Source organism: Mustela erminea, chromosome 18 (genome assembly GCF_009829155.1).
Source record: "Mustela erminea isolate mMusErm1 chromosome 18, mMusErm1.Pri, whole genome shotgun sequence".
NCBI classification, from domain to species: Eukaryota; Metazoa; Chordata; class Mammalia; order Carnivora; family Mustelidae; genus Mustela; species Mustela erminea.
This window is the reverse complement of record NC_045631.1, coordinates 25,191,614-25,216,966: the sequence shown is the minus strand read 5'-3', so window position 1 is coordinate 25,216,966 and position 25,353 is coordinate 25,191,614. Positions and strand designations below refer to the sequence as shown.

Sequence of the window (25,353 nt, the reverse complement as noted above, 5' to 3'; positions counted from 1 at the left end):
TCTCAACCATACGAGACCCCATGTTTTCCTTTTATAATATTTTTAGAGCCCATTTACTCTTTGGAAACGAAATGCCTAGATAATATAACACATCTATACCCATGATGTCAAAGAAACAAATAATAATGCCCTAACTATAATACAAAGGATAAACAAAAGAGATAATGAACTAATGTAATATATTATAAAGTAATATGTATCTCAATATGTTTAGACACGATTTTAGTAGAAGACATAATGACTTAAGTAGTCAGATGCTTGCACCCATATGTTGAATCACTGTGAATCTTACAACTACAAAAGCACAGTGATTCATGTGTGTTGTATTGGTGACTCAGAAATCCCACAAGCTTGAATAACTCTTGGTAAAGTTCTGAACAAAACAAGATATAATCTGTAGAAGTAGATGCAGTTGCCTTCCTGGAAAATTCAATATATATTAAAACTGTCAAAAACATTTTGTTTTACAGGTAACATGGAATTGGGTTCTCGGTTATGTAATTATGAACGGGTTTCTCACCAACTTTGAATGTCTGGTAGGATATTTGAAAGTTGTACAGGACATGGGTCACTTCTTATGTAGGAATGTCTTTTTTTTTTTTTTTTAAGATTTTATTTATTTAGGGCGCCTGGGTGGCTCAGTGGGTTAAGCCGCTGCCTTCAGCTCAGGTCATGATCTCAGGGTCCTGGGATCGAGTCCCGCATCGGGCTCTCTGCTCAGCAGGGAGCCTGCTTCCCTCTCTCTCTCTCTGCCTGCCTCTCCGACTACTTGTGATTTCTCTCTGTCAAATAAATAAATAAAATCTTTAAAAAAAAAAAAAAAAGATTTTATTTATTTATTCGACAGAGATCACAAGTAGGCAGAGAGGCAGGCAGAGAAAGAGGGGGAAGCAGGCTCCCCACTGAGCAGAGAGCCCCACATGGGGCTGGATCCCAGGACTCTGGGATCATGACCCAGGCCTAAGCTTAGCAGAGGCTTTAACCCACTGAGCCACCCAGGCTCCCCATTGTGTAGGAATGTCTTGAGCCATGTAGGGCATCTAGCAACCCTGCTAATTGCCAGTAGTACTCTCTAGTCCTTGTGGCAACAAAAAAAGCATTTCCTCAGATTTCCAAAATGCCTTCTTAGGGAACAGTTGAAAAGTATTAGGTTAGCTGATGGGTACAATGGAATATTATTCATACATTAAAAGGAACAAGGAAGATGTACACGTAAGGTCATGAAGGATATTGACAGTATATCATCAAGTGAAAAAGCCTACAAAACATTGTGTATAGTATCACTTTTGTTAAAATATGTACATACATATCCATTGAAGAAAGGCTGGAACTCAAAACATTAATAAGGATGACTTTATGCTTTTGTTGTCTAAAATTCTTAAAACTATAAATTGGGTTACTTTTACAAAATAATTACTTCTTGATGTAAGGGTTTAAAAGCTCTTTGCTTTGGTCAGTGATGGATATTTTTCTTGAGGAAAGAAAAACAGCTTATATCGTTAAAAGGATGTAAGGAAGAAGGTAATTTGGTAAAAATTGTCATCGGGCATTTAATGTAAAACAACTTTGTTCTTCCATGTCAAAATTTAAAATGGGAGAAGCGGGGTAGTTGCTGTTCTATATACTTATTTTGAAGCTATTGCCAGGATTATGTTTCTTAAAGAAATTTTTAAAAAAGGAAACAAATGAAAAGAACAATAATCATCACTTGAAGGAGGGAAAGGTGCCCTGAAGAGTGTTTCTTGGGCTTTAGGAAGGAAAGTGCTATTACAGAATATGAGAAATCCTGCCTCAGGCCAAGCAGATTAAATTCTTTAATCTACCTTCAAAGCCTGTGTTTTCTTAGACTCCTGCTGTTCAGGAGCCTGACTCCTCCTGAACAACTTCTCTAGGTTGCCTTGGCTCTAGAGAGGCACACAGTATCTGTTTTTTGTTTTGTTTTGTTTTGTTTTTTAATCACTTTAGACAATTTAGATTTTACTTCTTGCCTTAATATTTTAGAGACAATACAGTAACAATCATTGAAACTATAGGAAGGTGAGCTAAACTCTCTACTTACCATGAGAGAAAGGGAGCTTTCCTGGGTTTAAGTCTCAGCTCAGATATGTAGTAGGATATTGCAAACAGATACTTAAAAGAGTTTTTCACCCCAACTTTTTATTATGAAAATTTGCAAACTTACAGAAAAGTCGAAAGAACAGTACAGTTGGCCACTACCTACATTCAACAATCATTAACATTTGTCACATTTGCTTTATCTAAAAATATATGTGTGTGTTGTGTAAGTATGTGACATTTTCTCTCCTGGAAGAATAACTAGGAGGGAAAGCTTATGTTTGTAAATTTCTCTGCAGGGGTCCTATCTACTTAATGCCATTTATAGTAGTAGATCCTACTACAGGAAGGAACAAAGCTGCCTTGAAAGAAAAACGTAGTTTTTGTTTTTTCTAATTTAGAATGAGCTCATCTTGTCTCCAAGACAAGCTGAGTCTTCTGCAGAGCTCACCACCTATGTAGTTATTTGCAGATTTTCACCTTCTTACCCTTTGGTAATCATAACATGTTTTTCTTTCTGTTCTAGATGATCCCTCTGATAAGCCACCTTGCCGAGGCTGCTCCTCCTACCTCATGGAGCCTTATATCAAATGTGCTGAATGTGGGCCACCTCCTTTTTTCCTGTGCTTACAGGTAACTTTTCCATTACACAGTTCACCAGTGAAAAGTTGGGGAACAGAGCAGTTGGATGACATAGACTGTTGAATATTCTACATCTCTATATCAGCTTAATGCTCAACATTGCTTTTGTCAGATTTAAAGTATTGAGACTAAAGGGACTGCTGGTTGGCTCAGTTGGTTGGGTGTCTGCCTTTGGTTTGGGTCATGATCTCAGAATCCTGGAACTGAGCCCTACATAAGGCTCCCTGCCCAGCGAGCAGCCTGCTTCTCCCTCTCCCACTCCCCCTGCTTGTGCTCTCTCACTCTCTGTCAAATAAATAAATAAAAACCTTTAAAAAAAATAAAAATAAAGTATTGGGACTCTGGGAAACAGAATTGGAGGATTATTCCTTTTGGTAGCACCAATGACACTGTTACTGAAGAGTGATCTTTGGGCAGGTGACAAGGGAACAAGTCATTCTGTGGATGATGATAGTAATAATACTAATTACAAGTGCTAACTTTGTTGTCGAACACTCTTTTGAGTAATTTGCGTAAATTAACCTTTAGTTCATCACTATAACCCTATGAAGTAGGTATGATTAGCATCCCCATTTTATAGAGAAAACTCAGGCAAAGAGAGTTTGCTCAAGGTCACAGAGCAAATACCATATTTTATTGGATCCAAGATGCTATTGATTGTAAGAAGCATCCCAGTTTTAAAAATGACAAGTGGCTGATGGAAATTTTAATACCCTTTTTATTATAAGATGAAGCCTGATTTTAGAGTTTATAAAATATGGAAAAATACACATTTTAGATTTGCCTAAATATTTTAAGTTTGGAACCAGGTTTCAAATTTACTCTTAGTCTGATTCCAGGGCTTATGCTCTTTTTTTTTTAAAGATTTTATTTATTTGACAGACAGAGATCACAAGTAGGCAGAGAAGCAGGCAGAGAGAGAGGAGGAAGCAGGCTCCGCAGCGAGCAGAGAGCCCACTGTGGGGCTCTATCCCAGGACCCTGGGATCATGACCTGAGCCGAAGGCAGAGGCTTTAACCCACTGAGCCACCCAGGCGCCCCAGGGCTTATGCTCTTATCCAAAGAGGAGATGTCCTAGGAAAAAGTCAGTTTTTCAGATTATTTTTTCCTCTGTGAGGGCCACTGAAGAGCTGTGATCAGGTATGTTAACCATCCACTGTGGCTGCAGATAAGATTAAATGAATTCTTAAAAACTCATCCTAAGATTAGAGTACCTCCAAACCATCTTTCATCCTATAAGAAAGCGTTTCAGAAAGTAGCTTTTTGGTAACCTACTTTTCCTTTCTTTTGCAGTGTTTCACTCGAGGATTTGAGTACAAGAAACATCAAAGTGATCATACTTACGAGATCATGGTAATGGTGAAGTTGCAGGGAATTTCCATTCATTTGTCAAGTATTGTACTGGGAATATCTTTTTCTTCATCTTCAAGTATCTCTTTCCCTTTTCTTTCTTCCTTTTCTGAATTAGGTAATCTTTTCCTAGTAAGTGTTTTAGGGTTTTATGGACCTACTAAGTCATTAAGTCCAAAAATCATTTTATATACTCAGATTTTTAATTCAAACTTGGAAGGAATTTGAAAGTACTTATTGAGGGGCACCTGGTTGGTTCAGTCAGTAGAGTATGTGACTCTTGACTTCGGGGTTGTGAGTTCAGTCCCCATGTTGGGGGTAGAGTTCCCTTTAAAAAAATTTGAAGGTTAAAAAAAAAAGTACTTGCTGAAATTTACTGATATAACGATAAGAGGTACACTGCATTTTAGGTTCACTGATAAACATACAGTAAATGTGTTGTTGCTGTTGCTGTTTTGGCTAATGATATTATTATGTGGTTCATGTGGGCAGTGGTGAAGTTTACATCCTGCCTTGGGGAAATTAGTTACCCTCTGAGGGTGAAGTTGTAAAATGACATTGAGTGAATATGACAGACTGGCTTATAGGCCAGAATAAGACTTGACTGGAACCTGATTGATTGTACTGCTGCCTCTAAAGAAGGAATGAGAGGCAGGTGGTGGTAGTATCCCTTCCAAGCTCTAGTCAGAGGAATGGGCACTTTATTTATTTATTTAAAGATTTTATTTATTTATTTGAGAGAGTGAGAGAGACCAGGAACAGAGGGCAGGGGAGAGGCAGGTAGGGAAAGGGAGAAGCAAGATCCCCATGGAGCAGGGATCCCACTATGGGACTCCTAGGACCCTGAGACCATGACCTGAACTAAAGGCAGATGCTTAACTGACTGAGCCAACCAGACATCCCGAATGGGCACTTTAATAAGCCAAAATGAGTATCTGGTCTGCTTGGCAGGTGTATATATCTTCTTAGAGATAGTTTTGTCGGTTACAGAAAATAACAAGGCACCAAGTCATTTTCTTACATTTGGCCTTCCATTCAGTTTGTTTTTTGTTTTTTGTTTTTTTCAGGAAAAAATACTGGCTGGGCATTTTAACAGTAATAATTTCACATTGTGAATTAATCCACTTATACTTGTGTTAGTTTTCTTTGCTCCCACAACAAATTATCAAAAATTAAGTGGTGTAAGATTACACAGATTTATCGTCTCACAATTCTGTAGGTTAGAAGACCATTAGGCTCACCTGCTTTGCTGCAGTTCCTATAATGTCAAAAATGAAGGTGTTGCCTGCCTGGGTATTTATTTAGAGGTCCCGGGAGAGAGTCTTGATTCTAGTCTGCTTCTGTTCTCATTCAGGTTGTTGACAGAATTCCCTACCTTGAGGTTATAGGACTGATGCCACTCTTCCTTTATTGGCTGATGGCCAGGGCTTGCTCTCAACCTCTAGAGACCTCCTTTCTTCATCCTCAAAGCTAGCAGGGATCAGGAGTTCTTGAGGGTGATTGAAGAAAAATGCCTGGAGTCTTTCTGATCTCTCTTACTTCCTTTGTGCTGAATCTCCTGCCTCCATTCCTCTTATTTACTTTTTCAAAGACTATGCATTGATTTGATGGAGCACAAGCAGGGGAGCAGCGGGCAGAGTGAGAGGGAGAATCAGGCTCCCTGCTGAGGCTTGATCCCAGGACCCTGAGACCACAACCTGAGCCAAAGGCAAACACTTAACTGACTGAGCTATCCAAGTGCCCCCCTTCTTCTTTAAAGGAAATTTTATTGGAGTGCCTGGGTGGCTCAGTTGGTTAAGTGTCTGCTTGTAGCTCGGGTCATGATCCCAGGGTCCTGGGATCAAGCCCTACATCAGGCTGTCTGCTCAGTGGGGAGCCTGCTTCTTTCCCTCTGCGTACCACTCTGCTTACTTGTGCTCTCTCTCTCTGTGTCAAATAAATAAAATATCTTTTAAAAAATAAAGGAAATTTTATATAAGTAATCTCTACACCCAGCATGGTGCTTAAACTCATGACTCTGAGATCAAGAGTCACATGTTCTTCTGACTAAGCCAGACAAATTCTCCTCTCTTACCTCCCTTTTCTACTTTTATTATTATTTTTTTTAAGATTATTTATTTATTTATCAGAGGTTGAGAGAGCAAGCACAGGCAGACAGAATGGCAGGCAGAGGCAGAGGGAGAAGCAGGCTCTCTGCTGAGCAAGGAGCCCGATGTGGGACTCGATCTCAGGACGCTGGGATCATGACCTGAGCCGAAGGCAGCTGCTTAACCAACTGAGCCACCCAGGCGTCCCCCTTTTCTACTTTTAAAGCCTTGTGTAATTTCATTGGACCCACCCAAATTAATCTAGGCAGCTATCCCTATTTTAAGATCAGCTGATTAGTGCCTTAATCCCATCAGCAGCCTCCCCTCATAGTAATATCTAGTTACTATTTGATTGAATAATCAGGGGACAGGAATCTTGGGGGTAAAGGGGTGCATCTTTGAAATTCTGCCTACCACAGTGCCATAATATATCTACTTCAGTTTGTTGGAAGTTTAGAAAGAGTGAATTAGCATCTCTGAGTCTGATTATTTGTGGGGTCCTGTTTAAGATGAGTTTCTGGGCCTATAATGCTGAGAGTCAGATCCTGGTCCATAATTAAAGAAAATGCTCCTTAGAGTTCTTGGCAACCAATGACTAGCCTTCCCCTCCTTCTCTCTAAACACCTTCAGTCTTGTAGTTTCTCCACTAATTATAAGATTTGGAATAAGATCTTTTTATATTAGACTTTGTTTTAGAGAGCAATTATAGGTTTGCAGCAGAATTGAGTAGAAAGTCAAATTTCCCACATATCTCCTGCGCCAACACCTGTATAGTCTCTCCCATTAACATCCCTCATGAGAGTGGTACGTTTGTTTTAACTAATAACCTACATTGACACCTCATTATTATCCAGAGTCCCCATTTACATCAGAATTTACTCTTGGGGGACGCCTGGGTGACTTAGTTGGTTGAGCGGCTGCCTTCGGCTCAGGTCATGATCCCGGCGTCCTGGGATTGAGTCCCACATCAGGCTCCTTGCTCCGCAGGGAGCCTGCTTCTCCCTCTGACTCTGCCTTCCACTCTGTCTGCCTGTGCTCACTCTCGCTCACTCTCTCTCTGACAAATAAATAAAATCTTAAAAAAAAAAAAAAAAGAATTTACTCTTGGTGTTGTATATTCTGTAGGTTTATACAAATATATAATGTCATGTATCCACCCTTACAGTATCCTACAGAATAGTTTCATGGCCCTAAAAATCCTCTGTGCCTTGCCTGTTCATCCATTCCGCCGCCCCCCGCCCCCGGCAACCACTGATCTTTTTACAGTTTCTACTTTTGGTTTTCCCAGAATGTCATATAATTGGAATCATGCAGTATGTAGTCTTTTCACATTGGCTTCTTTCACTTGGTAATATTTATTAAAGCTCCCTCCATGTCTTTTCATGACTTGATTGACCATTTCTTTTTAGCACTAATTAATATTCCATTATTTGGACATATCACAGTTTATATTTATCCATCCACCTACTAAAAGACATGTTGATTGGCTCCCAAGTTTGGGGAATTAAGAGTAAAGCTGTTACAAGCATCCATGTGCAGGTTTTTCTGTGGACATAAGTTTTCAGCTCCTTTGGGTAAAAACTAAGGAGGCCAATTGCTGATCACATGGTAAGGTGGTTTAGTTCTGCAAGAAACTGCCACACTTGTCTTCCGAAGTGGCTGTACCACTTTGCATTCCCACCAGCAACAAATGAGAGTTCTTGTTGCTCCACATCTTCACAGCATTGAGATCAGTGTTCTACATTTTGGCCATTCTAATAGGCATGTAGTGGTATCTCTTCATTTTGATTGACATTTCTCTGTTAGGATGTGAAATATCTTTTCATATTAATATTTTTTTTCTCTTTTGTCAATTGCAAAATGAATGAAGGGTTGGGGAAATGTGGTCAAATTATGTATGACTTTGAGTTCATTTCACCAATATATCAGATCTTCAGAAAACTGAAGATTCTTCCCAAATTCACACAAAAATGCCTAGAACCAGAACACAGATTTTTTTCCTTTGAATTGTTTTCACAATTCCTTAGGTTAATTCCGTATAGGCTGGGTAGGTTGATGGTTAGCCACTATAGGAAAACTGTGCTCTCTCTAGCTGTTCTGGGCACCGTGTCTTCCGCATAATCCTGAAGGCACTTAGTTTCACTCCAAGGCCAATTAAGTCTTCTGATTACATCATCTTTTTCTCACATATTCAACACACATATGAGCACATTTTCAGAATTCTGTCTTTTGGGGAGTTTTTGGAGGTTACTAATACTCTCTTTTTTAGGGAAAGAAGAATCCTTCCTTCTGTAGGAATGATGACCAAATTTTGGCTTTTTACACATGAAGCCACTAGAAACTTCATTTTTCTTTTTCTTTCTTTCTTTGCATATGAAGCCACAGAAAACTTTAAATGGTTTTTTGTACTTTTGTCATCTCACAGTGCTGTATTTTTGGAAGTTACTCATGCTGTGGTGGGTGGTGCATTAATCAAGAATTCTTGAGTTCTGTGCCTTTTTTTTATCTTATAATTCTTAGAACCTTGAACAAGTCAAGGCACCTCTTTCTGCCACACCCTTTATACCAGTGATTTTAAACTTTAGTGCCTAAGAATCACCTGGGAGCTTCTTAAAATTATAGATTCCTAGTCCTTATTCTTAAGAGATTCTGGTTAGTAAGGCTGAGATTGGGTCCAGGAATTGAACAACACTGATTAAACTTTAAGAAAAACTCCCTTATGCCCTTTTTTTTTTTTTTTTTGGTGTAGAAAGTCTTTCTTTCTTTCTTTTTTTTTAAGATTTTATTTATTTATTTATTTATTTTATTTATTTGTTTGACAGACAGAGATCACAAGTTGGCAGAGAAGCAGGCAAAGAGTAGGAAGCAGGCCCCCGGCTGAGCAGAGAGCCTGACACGACACGAGGCTCCATCCCAGGACCCCGGGATCATGACCTGAGCCAAAGGCAGAGGCTTTAACCCACTGAGCCACCCAGGTGCCCTTGTAGAACGTCTTTCTTATTTACCTCACAGTAAAGTTGGTGAGGACTAATTAATTTCCCAAAGTACAGTTTTAGAGATAACATAGGCTTTTTAACTATGAGTTTTTATATTATTTGTATTTATGCTATTTACCAGATTATTATGAATATAGACTTAGACAGAATATATGACATAGACTTCTCTTTTGGATCTCATCATACCTCATGTGCTGGTCATATTCATAGTATGTAGTCATACATACTGTGTATATGTTGCTTATTAAAATGTGTTGCTTATTAGCTTATTAGTATAATTTCACAAATCATGGACATTTTTTTTCTTTTGTCATCAACCAGAGGTATAACAATTGCTAAATGACTATGTAATCTGAAGGTCTCTCCTGTTCCCTTTTTAAAATAACTTGTAGAAAATTTCAAAAAACCAAAATTTTATGTATACACTAAAATAGAATATGTTTTAGTTATCTGTTGCTACCTAATAGCTACTTCAAAACATTGTGGCTTAAAATACCAACTATTGGGCGCCTGGGTGGCTCAGTGGGTTAAGCCGCTGCCTTCGGCTCCGATCGTGATCTCAGGGTCCTGGGATCGAGTCCCACATCGGGCTCTCTGCTCGGCAGGGAGCCTGCTTCCTCCTCTCTCTCTCTGCCTGCCTCTCTGCCTACTTGTGATCTCTCTCAAATAAATAAATAAATAATAATAAAAATAAAATACCAACTATTTTATTGTCTCCCATAGTTCTGCGGGTCAGAATTCCGATTGGGCACAGAGAGGGTGGCTTTCACGTCCACATGATGTGCTGAGGCTAGAAGTCCACTGAACCTTTTTCATACTTCTGGTACCTCAGAACAGCTTGAATTGGTTGGGAGACAGCTGGAGTTTTTCTTTTTTCTTTCTTTTAAAAGATGTTATTTATTTGATAGCCTACAAGCTGGGGGCAGAGGGAGAGAGCATCTGACGCAGACTCCACGCTCAGAGTGCAGAGCCCAGTGTGGGGCTTGATCTCACAACCCTGATACGGTGAGCTGAGCCGAAACCAAGAGTTGGCCACTTAACCAACTGAGCCATCCAGGCACCCCCCAGTGGGAATATTTTAACTGTCCTTAGCACTCCTCCCTCTCCCTAAGGCTATTCCACATAGTCTCTCTGGCAAGGAGGTTAGCTTTCTGATGTGGTCATTCAGGTCTCCCCAAACCACAAAAATGGAAGCTGCCAGGCCTTAAGCAAGTCACAGGTCCAGCCCGTATCAAATGGAACAAGACTGCACCAGGATGATTCTGAAAGTTAATGGGGAGCTACCATTGTAATCCAACTACTACATATAATACAGTGTAATAAAGTCCCATATACTTGTTACTAGCTCTTAAAATTATCAACTCATAGCCTATCTTGTTTCATCTAAACCCCCACTTCTCCAGATTATTTTGAAGCAAATCCCCCAGACATTTTATTTTTTTCTATAAATGTTTTACTAGATCTCTCAAAAATTTAATTCAAGTCACTTTTTTCATTATTCCCCAGTCGTGTCATAAGAGCTTTTTAAAAATATCTCTGCTCTCTTCTCTACCCCTGAAAATAATTACTGTTCTGATTTTTATCACCATAGATCTGTTTTGCATATTCTAGAACTGCATATAAATGGATTTATACTGTATGTACTCTTATTTCTGGTGTCTTTCAGCATACTTTTGAGATTCATGTTGTGTATAGTAGTTGATTCCTTTTTGTTACTGAATAATATTCTGTGGTATGAATATGATAAGTGTTCATTCTGTTGATTGGACACCTGGGTTTTTCTTTGTTTTTATGCTATTATGAATAAAGCTGTTGTGAACTTTCCTGTATAAGGCTTTCTGTGGATATATGTTTTCTGTCCTTGGATAAATACTTAAGAGTAGAATTGCTTGGTCATAGAATAAGTGATTACTCATATTTAACTTTTATGGAAGTGTCACAGAGTTTCCTAAGTGGTCGTAGTATTTTACACCGCTGCCAGCAATGAACGAGATTTCTGATTGTTCCCTGTGCTTGCAAACTTTTGATATTGTTGATGTCTTCATTTTAGCTATTATGGGTTTCATGAATGTGTAGTGGTATCATAATTTTTTTTAACTTTTACAATTTAATTGGGATATAAATAAGGTCCATACATTCCACTTGGTTGCTTCTTACATGTTTTCTGTTCTGTGGGTGTTTCTCTCTACCTATCCCCCTTCCCTCACTCTTTCTCTTGTTTCTTATAGTTTATTTGATTTTTAAAAAACATAAGTTCTCTCTTACAGATATTAGTACAGTGTGAATTTTGCTGTTAACATGTTCTTTGGTCTTCTCTGTTTCCTATAAGTTGGTAGTTAAATATAACAGCTATCTCAGATTCATTTATGATCATGGTATAGATCTGTTCATCAGGGATTGCAAAATAGTTATTTTCTAACCTTAGCACTAGCACTCCTTTTTTTAAAGAGAGTACATGCACAATAGGGAGGTAGGGAGGGAAGAGGGGTGGAGAGAGAGGGAGAGAGAAAATCTTAAGCAGACTCCATGCTTGGCGCAGAGCTCGACACAGGGCTCTATCCCATGACCCTGAAGTTGTGAGTCAAATCAAGAGTCAGTTGCTTAAGCGACTGAGCCACCCAAGGGCCCCCCAGAACTCTTTATGAATTAAAATAATTCTATAAAAAGAAATGTCTCATCTCTGTGGTCACCCTGAGGTAAAGTTTGTACAGGAAAGCCAGGATAAATACCTGATTATTTCCCTTTATTTACTAATTTTGAAAATTTGAGTTGGTTCCCTGGTGTCCTCTAGATATTTAGATTTTATGTGTTTCAATTCTTTGCAATTACTATCCTTGTTAATGCTCAAAATGTTCCATCTTTGGTTAGTGGGAGCCTCTACAAATTGGCCTCTGCATCCTTTTGACATGACCTGTACAGGCTTTGAGAGCCTCTTTGCTTTCCATTATGACAAAATGTTCTAGTCTCATCTGGTACATTTTCTGACTCGAACCTAGAATCAGGTCTTTTTTTTTTTTTTTTTTAATTTTTATTTGACAGAGATCACAAGTAGACAGAGAGGCAGGCAGAGAGAGAGGAGGAAGCAGGTTCCCCACTGCTTTTGAATACACCTTTGAATTAAAAACTGCCAAAAAAAAAAAAAACTTAAACTGTTCTCAGGAGTGTTGGTATAGTTATTCTGAGGTCATTGTATGCAGATGTCCTATGGGATAAAGCAAATAAGCAATCTTGCTGGTATCATTGGGCAGTGGGATTTCTGGCCTGGAGTTTAGAAAGATACAGATATAACATCTATGATTACGTAAAAACTGTATAGTCTTATATTTGAATTGAAAGTTTTAGTAGGAACTTAACAATGTATTTTGTCTCAAAAGAATAATTTCCTAACACTGTTCGATGAAAAAGACTAGAAATAACGACCAACCCAGTAGCAATGAACACTTCTAACACCCAGTACGCAGTCACTAAACACTATCTCCCACTAAAGGAAACAGGGTTCTTTGAAGAAAAATCTGATTCGGGCCACCTGGGTGGCTCAGTGGGTTAAAACCTCTGCCTTTGGCTCAGGTCATGATCCCAGGATCCTGGGATCGAGCCCCACATCAGGCTCTCCTCAGTGGGGAGCCTGCTTCTCCTTCTCCCTCTGCCCCTCACTCCCACTCAAGCTTTCTCTTCTTTTGCTGTACTCTCTTTCTCAAATAAAAAAAATCTTTAAAAAAAAAGTGAGAATGACAGTCATTTGAATTACCATTGCATTTCAGGTTGCTGGGTTCCATTTCTACATCTGTTCTTAGGCAAAACTTTTTCCTCCTTAGACCTCAGATTTTCCTGTTCTTGACCCCAGCTGGACTGCTCAAGAAGAAATGGCCCTTTTAGAAGCTGTGATGGACTGTGGCTTTGGAAATTGGTAAGAGCTTGGTGTTAAGGTTTGTCATGCCCTAGGGGGCTCAGAGAAGAAGGTGCTGTTGAAGGGTAAAGGGAAGAGCTTCAGAAAGAGGAGTTTTGGTTGGGGGGGTACATATGTTACTTCTCTGTTGACCCATGACTTAGAGATTTGTTCTCTTCTATTCTGCATATTATTTTCCATGGCCGAAATGCCTCACAGAGATACGGTATGTTTCATTGTTCATGACTGGGCAGTTCTAAAAGGCTACCTTGGACGGATCAACACAGGGAAGGTTGGTTATATCTTTCCGAATACTGGGGAAGTTTAGAGTTAAATAGTCATTGCTCCTTTCTGAGTTTAGGAATTTTTCTTGACTGTGGATACCCTCACCATTTAAGTGAGTCAGACTTTAGGTAGATGGCCATAGCTTACTTGAGACTTGAGTTTGGGAGACCTGTTCTTCGCATTCCCTGTTTTTAGCTTGCAGATAAATCCAAGCCTGGCAGAACTGAATAGCACTCATTGCTGTTGCCCTAGGAGGAAGTGCCGCTTAATAATAATGTTACCACTTTCACTTACACTTTTTTGGGAATACTTTCACACTGATGATTTCATTTTGTGAAATAGATGGTAGGGGGGTACATTATTAAATTATATTTCTTTCATGAAGAATCTGAAGCTTAGGGAGTTAAGATCGTTTTTCATGATCATATAGCTTATTAGTGAAGGATTCCTAACTAGATTCTCTCTGTCGTGACTTCCTAGTATAAGTAATCTCTCCTGGTAGTCATAGAATATACTGTGCTACCTCCATTGTGTCCAGGGCCCTGAAGGAGGAAGCTTGAGTTCAGTTTACATATGCTTGTATTTATTCAGCATTTAGTAACCATCATAAAGTATTGTGTACTATAGGGAATACTAAAGAAGACAGAAAAAGTGATCACTTGTGAGGAGCTTGCTAGTCATCTTAGGCCTAGTTTTTCATCTTTTGCTTGCCATTCTGATGTTCTAAAATGGACGAATCTTCCCTGTTCCCCTTCCCCGTTGGTAAAGACCACAAAAAAAAAAAACAAAAACAGAGACTACTTGTCTGTCAACTGTGAGTAAGACACTAAACTTGGTGATGAGGGTTGTAGAGTTAAAAATTATGAGATGTATCCTGCCCTCAAAAAGCTTTTAATCCATTGGGGAAATCAAAATATATATAGGGATGATGGGAGTACATGAAGCAGAGCATAATCATGCCTTAGGAGATGGGCAGGTTAAGTACTGGAAAGGAGAGAGGTCAAGAGGGAACTTGGCGAGCTTCCTCTCCACTCCTCCATCCCCGGGCCTTAGGACTCAGAGGTCTGGAGTACAGATTCTGGCTTTGTGCACTTATGTGTTTTATTTTCTCAAGCAAGTTTCATAGTCTCCTTGGGCCTCTTTTTTTCATCTGTGAAACTGTGAAACTACGTGGATAATACTAGGATTGACTTACACATGTTGTGAATGTTCTGGCTTAGTGCTTGGCCTGTTATTGGCACTGGTAAAGATATGTTTGTCCATGTTAAGTGTTCTGTAAACTATAAAACATGATGCAAATATAAAACTGTACTTATGTACATTTTGACTGTTCTGAAGTGGTTTATTATAGCAATTCTTTCCCTCAGGCCTAGCCCACATGGAAATTTACAGATTTTTTTTAGTGATGTTCCTTGTTTTAGTGAAAGGAAAGCACTTTTTGGATATCATTTCTATATCTTGGAATAGCAGGATCTGGCACACCAGATTACACCAATGTTAGTCTTCTATTTCTCTCATCGTTCAGCTGACACCTCCATGAGACTGGTTCGGAGGCATCAAATTCCAGATATTTATTTAGATGGGACCTAAAATATGGAAAGAATAAACCATGTTTTGACCTCTTTGTATAAATGGTCAGAGTTCTCTCTTTTGCTCACGATCCTAGGCAGGATGTAGCCAATCAGATGTGCACCAAGACCAAGGAAGAGTGTGAGAAGCACTACATGAAGCATTTCATCAATAACCCTCTGTTTGCATCTACCCTGCTGAACCTGAAGCAGGCGGAGGAGGCAAAAACTACTGATACAGCCATTCCATTTCATTGTAAGTGCCTCCCTGTATTGCTGAGAGATGCTTAGCTCATCTTCAGGCCCTGTTGCAGGAGCAGATAAACAGTGGTCTGGGCAACTGAAGAGCTTATGGAAGATGGGAGGAGTTGGCATGGCAGTTACTGAGAGTCAGGGCTATAATGGGGCAGGGAACAGTCAGAGTTCCATACCGGAAATCCCAGTGCCCAGAAATGGTGTGTGGTCCCACCCACTCTGAGGCTTAGGAACATACCAGTGTTCGTTAATGCTTCTGTGGATAAGATGTCCAGATTGAACCAAACTTCCATGCTTTGGAGGGTTTACGGTTGTAGATACGAATTACTTAAGAGAGTCCAGTATTTGATTCACTATTATTAATCATCCCGGTGTTGAGCCTAAGAAGCAATTTGTTATTTTAGTTCAAAGCAATTTAGTTATTTAGTTTTGGTAGTAATAGTGAGCCTTTTTTTTTTTTTTTTTTTTTTTTTAAATCTCCTGTGGCTAAGGAACTCCTGGGTCTTCTAACAAAACATAACTAAAACCATGATGAATTGTAAATGGACATCTTCGCTGAATGACTCCCAGAGCACAAATAATGAGATAACGAATGTTTTCTTCAGGCCACCCTCCCCTCTCCGCCCCTTTCCTCAGACTCTGTAGAAACAGTTTCAGAGCTGATTAACTTAAAGCCTGATGATACCTATTTGGAAAACACTTTGGATGGTAGCATTTTGTTTTCAAATCCATTAGATCATTTGTTCCTCATAGCAACACAATGATATAGGCAGAAGAAGTGCTTTTGCTTTGTATATGAGGAAACAGATTCAGAAAGGTTAAATTATTTGTGCCTCATGGGACTAGAGAATTGGAGCTGGGACCCAATTCCAGCTAACTTCCAAATCCCCTGGGTTTATGTTTTTTTTTTTTTTTTTTGCTTTTCAGTTGCTTGAGACTTGTAAATTGTTATCGGACATAAGGGGTAAGGAAACTGAAGCAGACAGGGTACATGCTTATGTTCTCTGTAGTATTAAAGAGAAGATACTTGGTTTTCTTATGTTAAGAAAGCACAAATTAGAAGGAATTTCCCCCTTTTATTTAGAGAATTCCCTCATCTTAGTTTCCTTTTTAAGAAATCAGTCTGTTTCCATAATACTTTTTCTCACTTTTCTCTTTATAAAAATGTTTTGAATTTTATTTATTCTCTCAGACACTTTTTTTTTCCAAACAAAAATATTTCAGAGTATAAATGAGGACTATTTCTCTGTCACTTTTTCATGCCAGTATTTTATTAACTAAGAACCTAAATTCTTCCAGCTACAGATGACCCTCCGCGACCTACTTTTGACTCCTTGCTTTCTCGGGACATGGCAGGATACATGCCAGCTCGAGCAGATTTCATCGAGGTAGGAGAAACTTGTTTTTGTTTCACATGAGACTCATATCTTTTACCTGTAGGTTCCATACTGCTAAAAGGACATTTTTGAAACACTGTGATTTATAGAGCCTTCGGCAGCCACATTTCCTTCTATTTGAGTGCTTTTTCTCATTCATAGCATTTTCAATATAAAATATAGAAGTTTTCCATACCAAGAACCTGTTTCTTAAGTTGCAAAGATGTTGGCTCTCACTTCCTCAGTTGATATGGGGTTTCTGCAGTCTGGTTCTCATTCCACCCCTCAGGCATTTCAAAGTTGTACAGTATTGGGTTGGCAAACTTTTTCCATTAAGGACCAGATAGCAAATATTTTTTGTAGACCGTAAAAAGTCTCTGTTGCAACTAAACTTTACCATTACCGTGCAAAAGTAACATAAATAATGCGTAAACAAACAAACATCCCTGTGCTCCAATAAAGTTTTATTTACAAAAACAAGCAGTGGGCTGAAATCTGTCCATAGGCTGTAGTTTGCTGATCCCTGTTCTGTATTCACAAATACATAAAGCAGGATGAATGTGTATAAAAACTCTATGTTCCTCATTCATCCATGGAGTTAAAAACCATGTGGAAAGTAATTATTAAGTCTCTTGATTTATCATTGGATCCACAATCACAATGCTCCTGGAGATAATTTGAAAGTGTAGCAAACTACAAATAATTTCGACAGCCACAGGCAGGTCGCATTTTGTTTCTGGCAGCTTATACTGTAGAGCTACCCCATAGACAGTGCTCCTGTAAATTGTACTGCGTTGAATATGAACAAATCTACCTATTGAACTATATAAGCAATATCAAATAAATATCAAATAGAACCCTCAAAAGGTAGTGAAAGGTAAATTAATTAATGTTGGCAGTGTTCTTATCAAAATACTTGATGACCTAATCAGAGATTTCTCAGTTTAGATTTTATGAACAAATTACTTTTAATTTTTAGAACACTAAGTTTGGACTCATAACTTTCTCATATTTTTGCTGTCTCTACTGCCTGAAAACCTCTCAAACTTTTTCTGATGATGATCTCTTTCTTATAGTAATATCCTGACCAGGTACTACTCCATTCAGTACTTTTTAACAAGTGTTTGTTCATTTGTTTCTTTTCTGTTTGCTTCTAAAGCATGGCTACTGTGAAGGCATTACTCAAAGCTGATGAATTTGGGGTGGGAATTTTTTTCCCCAAACAGGAGTTTGACAATTATGCAGAATGGGACTTGAGAGACATCGATTTTGTTGAAGATGACTCTGACATTTTACATGGTAAGATTTTATTTTAGCACAGGTTTTTATTGATTGTAAAGTGTGTAGTGACGCTGTGTTGGGTGCTAGGAATGAATGAAAGGATGAGTAAAATATGTTTTCTGCTCTTACGGGACTCAAAACCTGGTGGGATAAGTTGTTGCATTTACCTGTTGTTGTGTTTAATAACAATGAAAAAGGTCATTTGTGATGAGTGTGAGAATGTGGATCATGTAATGGTAGTTGGTATCCCGGTCTTGGACTGTGTGATCTTCCTTTTGGCTGGGGTAAGCCTACACTGAAGCAGTTTGTTGAATGCCTCTCTCTGCCTCCTTAGATAGAAGGGAGTCCGTGCAAATGCCTTGGAACTTCAGTAGCAACTGATGATGCTAGATTTTCATGCTAGATGTTCACCATAATTTGTTAACCCCAAATTTCTCTTAGAAGACAAATAGAATGGAAGTTCTTCAAGCATTTTTAGACCAAGACTGGGAATTTCTTCTTTCTCAGTACTGTTGAATTCTTGGCATTTCTGAATTCTCACCTAAGATTAGCCCTCTAAGGATTTATGTCCATTCTTGTGTTATAGCATAAGTAGTTAATGCCAGCAGAGCTCTTACAAGTGGGAGGTTAGACTTTCATTGAATCTCTTGTTTTCCCCCTCTTCCATTTACATTGAACTATCTATTTAAAATAATCCCTGATCACCTTTTGTTTTAGTCTAGAATCGAATGTGATACAATAGGTGAATAATGCCTCCTTGGATTCTCCTGTATTTCCCAAACATTTTTGTTGTTTCTCTAAAACCTGTATCCCAGGCAGGAAAAGCATGTAGAATTCTTGTGGAATTGTAAGTCAAGTTTCTATATTGCATTAACTGATATTCTGTCACTAAGAAGGGCACTTGATTCTTCTCTCCGTATAAGCGCTCTTTAGGTATTTGTTACACCAGGTAGGGGACTGAGAAAGAGTCCTCATTAAAATTTTACCTTTAGGATTTTCTGTCGAAATATTTCTTGAGCCGTTTTCTTCACAAAATTTCATTCCTCCCCTTTTCTCCCACACAACTTTAAGGAAAGTGGAAGTGACGCAGATGCTACTAAAAGAGGAAAGCTTGAAAGCAAACTACTTGAGCATTCACTAGATAGACTGTATATGTTCAGTTTTCCACATCAGCCTCCTCTTTTCCAGCCCAGTAACTCACATGCTGGTCCTTCTCCCCTCTGAGGGCGGTTCCTTGACTGCAGTGTGCGGATTGCTGCTTGGTATCTGTCAGCGCACCAGCTTTAATTAAAATGCTATTGTTGGGGCGCCTGGGTGGCTCAGTGGGTTAAGCCGCTGCCTTCGGCTCAGGTCATGATCCCAGGGTCCTGGAATCGAGCCCCGCATCGGGCTCTCTGCTCAGCCGCGAGCCTGCTTCCTCCTCTCTCTCTGCCTGCTTGTGATCTCTCTCTGTCGAATAAATAAATAAAATCTTTAAAAAAAAAAAAAATGCTATTGTTTCCCGACTTGTAACTTTCTTATTCAGAATTCAAAAAGAAAAAAAAAAGTAGCTCCATAAATATCACCCTTTTAGATACTGTTCGAAAGTACCAACTTTCGGGGCGCCTGGGTGGCTCAGTGGGTTAAGCCGCTGCCTTCGGCTCAGGTCATGATCTCAGGGTCCTGGGATCGAGCCCCGCATCGGGCTCTCTGCTCAGCAGGGAGCAGCCTGCTTCCTCCTCTCTCTCTCTCTCTCTGCCTGCCTCTCTGCCTACTTGTGATCTCTCTCTGTCAAATAAATAAATAAAATCTTAAAAAAAAAAAAAAAAAAAAAAAAAGAAAGTACTAACTTTCAAAAGTCAGGATTTTTCATGTCAGTAATGGCTCCCAGCCATGTCAGCGACTTGCCGAAATCACTTCTTCCCAAGGTCTTCATCCCTCAGCCTCAACATTATCAAGAAAACGGTGGTAATGGTTGATATTTTATTTCACTCTTCATTCTTTGTAGAAGCAAGAGTTGCAGTTTCTTCTGGTACACTGTGGTCCTTTCTGTAACTAAGTAGGAGCAACAGGAAAAAATCAGAAAGAAGCTATTGATTAGCAGTTTTTGTTTCACTATTGTTTCAAACCTAGACCATACTTCAGTTTGTGTGCTTCCTACAATTTATACAGCCTTGTAAGTTGCTTGATTCTAGTTTGAACTAGAATCAAGCATCAGTTACTGTTACAGTAAGCAGTTTTAACAGAATGTGAATAGTAAGCCCTGCCTTCTTTTTCCCTCCCAGTCTTAGTGGCAGACTGTAAGATGTTCAGGTGGGTGCTTTTTAAAAGATGTTAATATTTGCAAGAGATATCACCATGCTTGAGATCAAAGGGCTGACTTGCTGGTGCCACAAAAGGAGGCTTTGTTATGGTCTAGAGTTCTTATGTAGCTCTTCTCGTGGCATGACCCACTGTCCAGTGTGCCACGTGTATGGTCCTTGAGCTGAGCATTTTCTCCCAGAATACTCAGTGAGGGGGAGGGCCTGGGAGTCCACTCCCAGTGGCAAGAATTTTTCTTGCCAGAGATGCTCAGGAAGGAATGAGAAGGAGCTTTCTGAGCACACCTAGAACAGAGAGGGACACATATTTTATGCAAATTAGGACACTGATTCTACTTCAGGCTTCTGAGTCACTGTGTGATCTTGGGTAAGTCCTTGCAATCTTGCTTGCTGGTTTGTTTGTTTTTTTTTTTTCCTGTGTGTGTCCACTGCCAGTAGAAGGGGTTGATTAGTCAGAATGTGAGTGTCTCCAATGAAAGATGATATGTAATTGAGATTGGTGTTATTACCATTCCATTACACCATTATACTCTTAATATTACTGGGTGTTAATAACATTCCTTTTATGTTCCCTCACTTTATAGAACTACTGCAAGGAAACAAACTCTTTGGCTGGGTTTTATATTCTGTCCTAGGGCTGAAGCCACCAAGCTCTTTTCCTCACCCAAAAGTTTTGCTATGATTCATGGAATTTGTCTAATATGAGGGGTTTGAATGGTCCATTATAGAGGCCTGGGATACAATGGAGGGATAATTGATTGCATTCCAGCCATACTAGAGGCTTCCAGAATGGGCCTGGAAAGGATATTGCAAGTGAAGCAGTGTCTGAGGAAGAAAATAAGGAAGTTCTGGGATCCTTAAATGACACACTGTGTATTTATTGAAATAAGCAGAAATTACTGGTTCAGAAAGAGTGATGCAGAAGACTCTTGTGTCCTGGTATATTTGGGATCTCAGTGTAGATGCACAGTGGTGTTCCTTTTTCCTGTGGGCCATCCCTCCCCAATGTGCTTTCATTTGGGAGAATCGCTTGTAGATTTGTGGGATCCCTTTTCCCAGAGTTTCACAGGTTCTGAAACCCTGAGAATAGCATTTTCTAATCATCACTGTCCTATAACCTAGGCAAGCAACAGGCGTTGTGTGCTCCTTCCTGTGTGTTGGGTTGGTGTTTTCAACACTTCATGGGGTTGCCCATTAGGACAGATTACTCTTCCTCTATTTGGAAAGCTAATTTCAGCACAATTTCTTGGCCAGTCATGGATACTCCCCCACCTTTTTTTTTTCTTTTTCTTTTTCTTTTTCTTTTTAAACTTCTTTGGCTCATATTGTCAGCCTTTAGATGATTGAATGGTTAGTAGACAAGAGGTCCGGCGTTGTTACTGTGTATACTTAGCTACCCATTGGCAATACACTTCCCTGTAAAGGCATGTAAAGCATGTAAAGTTTTATGCTTAGGACATTTTATTTATTTATTTTTAAAGATTTTATTTATTTATTTGACAGAGATCACAAGTAGGCAGAGGCAGGCAGAGAGAGAGTGGGGAAGCAGGCTCCCCGCGGAGCAGAGAGCCCGATGCGGGGCTCGATTCCGGGACCCTGGGATCGTGACCTGAGCTGAAGGCAGAGGCTTTAACCCACTGAGCCACCCAGGCACCCCTGCTTAGGACATTTTAGACATAAATGCTATTAGTAATAATAGCTGATACTTACAGCCCTTACTGTTTGCCAGGTACCATTCTATGCCCTTCACACATGTGACCTCATTTATTCCTCACAAAACTCTTTGAGTTCGGCATTATTATCATCATCATTGTCATCATCCATCTCCACATTTTATAGATGAGGAAACTGAAGAATGGAAATATCAAGTACCTTGCCTAAGGTCATATAACCTGCTAGTGACAGAGCTGTCTCTGGATCTGTGTTGTTAATATTGTACAATATCGATCATCTTTACAGTCTTGCATTTTTATTGCTGGGTTTTTTGGTGTGTTTGTGAGATGTCACATATGTTATCCTCTACAGCTTAAGCTCACTGCGAGAAGTAGGGGTAGATATTTTCCCATTTTTCATTCAGGGAAGCACACAGAGGGCTTAAGTGACTATGGGTTGCTACTTGCTAACTTTAACCATTAGGTCACATCATCTTCTCTCCTTCCCAGAATTAATTGTGTACATCTTGACCAAAAGCTTTTGGGAGAAATGACTTTTAAAAAGCTTTGCTTCTGGGGAATACCTGAGTCACAGGTTTGTGCTTGTGTGTTTGCAGTAGGGGGTTTGATTGGCTTCCCTGCAGTTAAGGTCTCTGAGTTAGTTGGTTTTCTTGCCAAGCGAGCAGTAAGTGCCTTCTGTCAGGAAAACAGAGACATGTTGCCAGCTATTTTGAACAATGTTAGAAATACACTGCAGTGGGAAGGAACTGCCTCTGACTTCTGCCCACTTCTTGAAATATTTTAAGGCCAGCCGTTTAGAAACTTTGTGATTAGTCCCCAGTGTAATCACACGGAGACAATTCTCCCCCCCGAAGCTGAGATTTCAGGAGTGAATAGGTTATGGGTGGTTTTGGTTTGTTTGTTTTTAATGATTTCTGGTTCTTTGTTTGCCCGCTTTCCTGGAACTTCCAGTCACTTTAAGTAGAATGTGAGCCAGTGATTCTCGTTCTTTCAGTGTCTGCCTTCTCATTTCTGTTCTGCCTGCTGTGCTGTGGTCCTCCCTGGGTTATTCATGCAGTTAAGATTTTATAATCAGTTGCTGCTATCTGAGTGTGCTTTATAAAGAAAAGAGACAGCTTCAAATATGCATTTTCCTCTGGGAGAATTCCAGTTCTTCCATTTGTTTCTGTGTGCCTTTCCTTCCCTTTGTTCTCCAGAGCCAGTTGCGCAGTTCAGACTATTGAAATGATCAAGCAGTGGAACCAGTATTTATTGATTTTTTTTTGTAGTCTCTTCAGTTTTTTTTTTTTTCTTGTGTGAAGTCATTCCCACAAAAATCTCAGGAAACAACCTGATAAGTTAATATCTTAGAAAAATTACAGAAATACGTTTTAGAATTAGCAGTAATTTCCACTGGATCTGCAAGTCATTTGTTTCCCCCTGTTGAACTCATCTTGTTATTGGATAGGTAAATAAGACATAAAACCCACAAAGAGCTTGGAACATGATAAGTACTCAGCTTGTATTAGCTGTTTACGTAGTTTTTTCCCCCCTTCTTTTTTGGCTTCTCCTGCCTTGAACTGTTGACTACCTAATTCTGTTACTCATCTGAAATAGAATTAGAGTCCACTGTAAAACTTGTGTTTGGTTAGAGACATATCCTCTCCCCCCTGTTCGTACCTGCCTGTCCCACCACACAGACATTTCAAGTGTATCTCCACCAGCACAGCAATCTAGAGCTTATCATCCCACAGCAGGGTATTAGAAAGCAGCGGGGGCATTTCACGGTACCTGGGCTTTTCTATGGAACAACCCCATACATCCAGAAAGCACTGACTTGGGATGCCTGGGTGGCTCAGTCGGTTGGGCTGCTATCTTTGGCTAGGGTCATGATCCCAGGGTTCTGGGATCGAGTCCCACATCAGGCTCCTTGCCCCACAGGGAGCCTGCTTCTCTCTCCGCTTCTGCCTGCTTGTGCGTGCTCTCTCTCTCTCTCTGACAAATAAATAAACTCTTAAAAAAAAAAAAAAAAGAAAGAAAGCACTGACTTATAGAAAGCGTTCTGCTACCTAAAAAAATGTTTGAAAACTGTTGCCTTAAATCTTGAACCTGATATTCTTGAATTATTTTTAGTTGTGGACAGTTGTGAGGAAAAATAAAGCAGGGTTGTTTAAATTTTTGAACTTACTAGATTGCCTGGGTGGCTCAGCCAGTTAGGTGTCTGTCTTCGGCTCAAGTCATGATCCCAGGGTCCTGGGATCAAGTCCCACATTGGGCTTCTTGCTCAGCGGGAAGCCTGCTTCTTCCTCTCCTGCTCCCCCCTGCTTGTGTACTCTGTATCTCTCTCATTATTAATGACTTAATAAAAATGAATTGTATTTATTTATTTGAGAGAGAGAGCAATAGTGAGAGAGCAGGAATAGGGGGTGGGAAGAGGGAGAACCAGGCTCCCTGCTGAGCAAGAAGCCCCCCACTTAAAACCAGGACCCCAGGATCATGACCTGAAATGAAGGCAGATACTTAACTGGCTGAGCCACCCAGGTACCCCTAAATAAATAAAATTTGGAATTTACTAGAAATGAACAAAGAAAACCTATAGTGACTAATACTTTTTCCTTTATACTTAAACTTTAAAAAATAATGCGACCATTTACCTCTTCAGTTCGTTCAGTTAGAATTTATATTATTTTTATCTCAGACTCAAGGCAGAATGGCCTAGATTAAGTATTCCTGGTCATTTCCCAGGGATTGAAGTTACATACATATATAGTGCATCTGCTCATAGCCCTGCGTGTTAGGTTTTGGTGTTCCTTCCTTCTAATCTGAGACTATCCTGAGGGCAGGTGGCAGTGAGATGCACAGTAATGAGTCAGCATGGAGTGTCCAGAATTTATTTCTATCATCTTGTCAGTGATACCATACTGATAGTGCCTCAGAGTTGTATGTTGCTCAAGTTCTGTTGCTTTTATATAGCGAAAGAAATTCATGATTGTAATGAGCGATTGTGTACTGTTCTCTTACTTGATAGGTTGCATTTTTTTTTCCTGCCTTAAAATCTAGTTTCAGGAAGCAAAAGTGTGGGTTTCAAACTGTTCCATGGTGGTACCCTCAGGCAATACTACTGGGAAAGGTAGCTGGAGGTAGAATGGAGAGAAGAGGTACAGCTAAAGCGGATCTAACTTGTCTATTTCAAATAAGAACCTATTTGAAAATAACGTTTGAAAGTTACTATAGGAGAACATGCAAATCTGTGTTGACTCATTGCCCCCATGGGTTAAACTTAAATTTGTATCTCACATCCTTCTTTTTTTTTTTTTTAAAGATTTTATTTATTTACTTGACAGACAGATCACAAGTAGGCAGACAGGCAGGCAGAGAGAGAGGAGGAGAGCAGACTCCCCGTGGAGCAGAGAGCCCGATGCGGGGCTCGATCCCAGGACCTGGGATCATGACCTGAGCCAAAGCAGAGGCTTTAACCCACTGAGCCACCAAGGTGCCCCTCACATCCTTCTTGTGAGCAATGAGATTATATTGCCTTTTTTGTTTATCAGTATTACAGAGGCTTTAGGCTCTTATTTTGATTCAGTGAAGCTCACTATTTTGGAAGACATGATTGTCAT

General features: G+C 39.7%; 1 protein-coding gene and 1 long non-coding RNA gene across 3 annotated transcripts in view; one reads left to right on the top strand and one right to left on the bottom strand.

Moving 5' to 3' along the window:
- The window catches only part of TADA2A (transcriptional adaptor 2A), a 51,725-nt gene that overhangs the window by 7,926 nt on the left and 18,446 nt on the right, over positions 1-25,353 (top strand). For both annotated transcript variants that reach the window (XM_032319456.1, XM_032319457.1), the window contains exons 3-8: positions 2,582-2,688; positions 3,991-4,050; positions 12,946-13,037; positions 14,968-15,125; positions 16,424-16,512; positions 17,727-17,799. In XM_032319456.1, coding sequence (XP_032175347.1) covers positions 2,582-2,688; positions 3,991-4,050; positions 12,946-13,037; positions 14,968-15,125; positions 16,424-16,512; positions 17,727-17,799 — 579 coding nt within the window. The remainder of the gene's footprint in view (positions 1-2,581; positions 2,689-3,990; positions 4,051-12,945; positions 13,038-14,967; positions 15,126-16,423; positions 16,513-17,726; positions 17,800-25,353) is intronic.
- LOC116576907 lies at positions 14,641-19,078 on the bottom strand. Its single transcript, XR_004280341.1, has 3 exons — positions 18,983-19,078; positions 15,363-15,504; positions 14,641-14,887 (listed from the first exon to the last, which is right to left on the bottom strand). It is a non-coding gene; the product is annotated as an uncharacterized LOC116576907 (long non-coding RNA).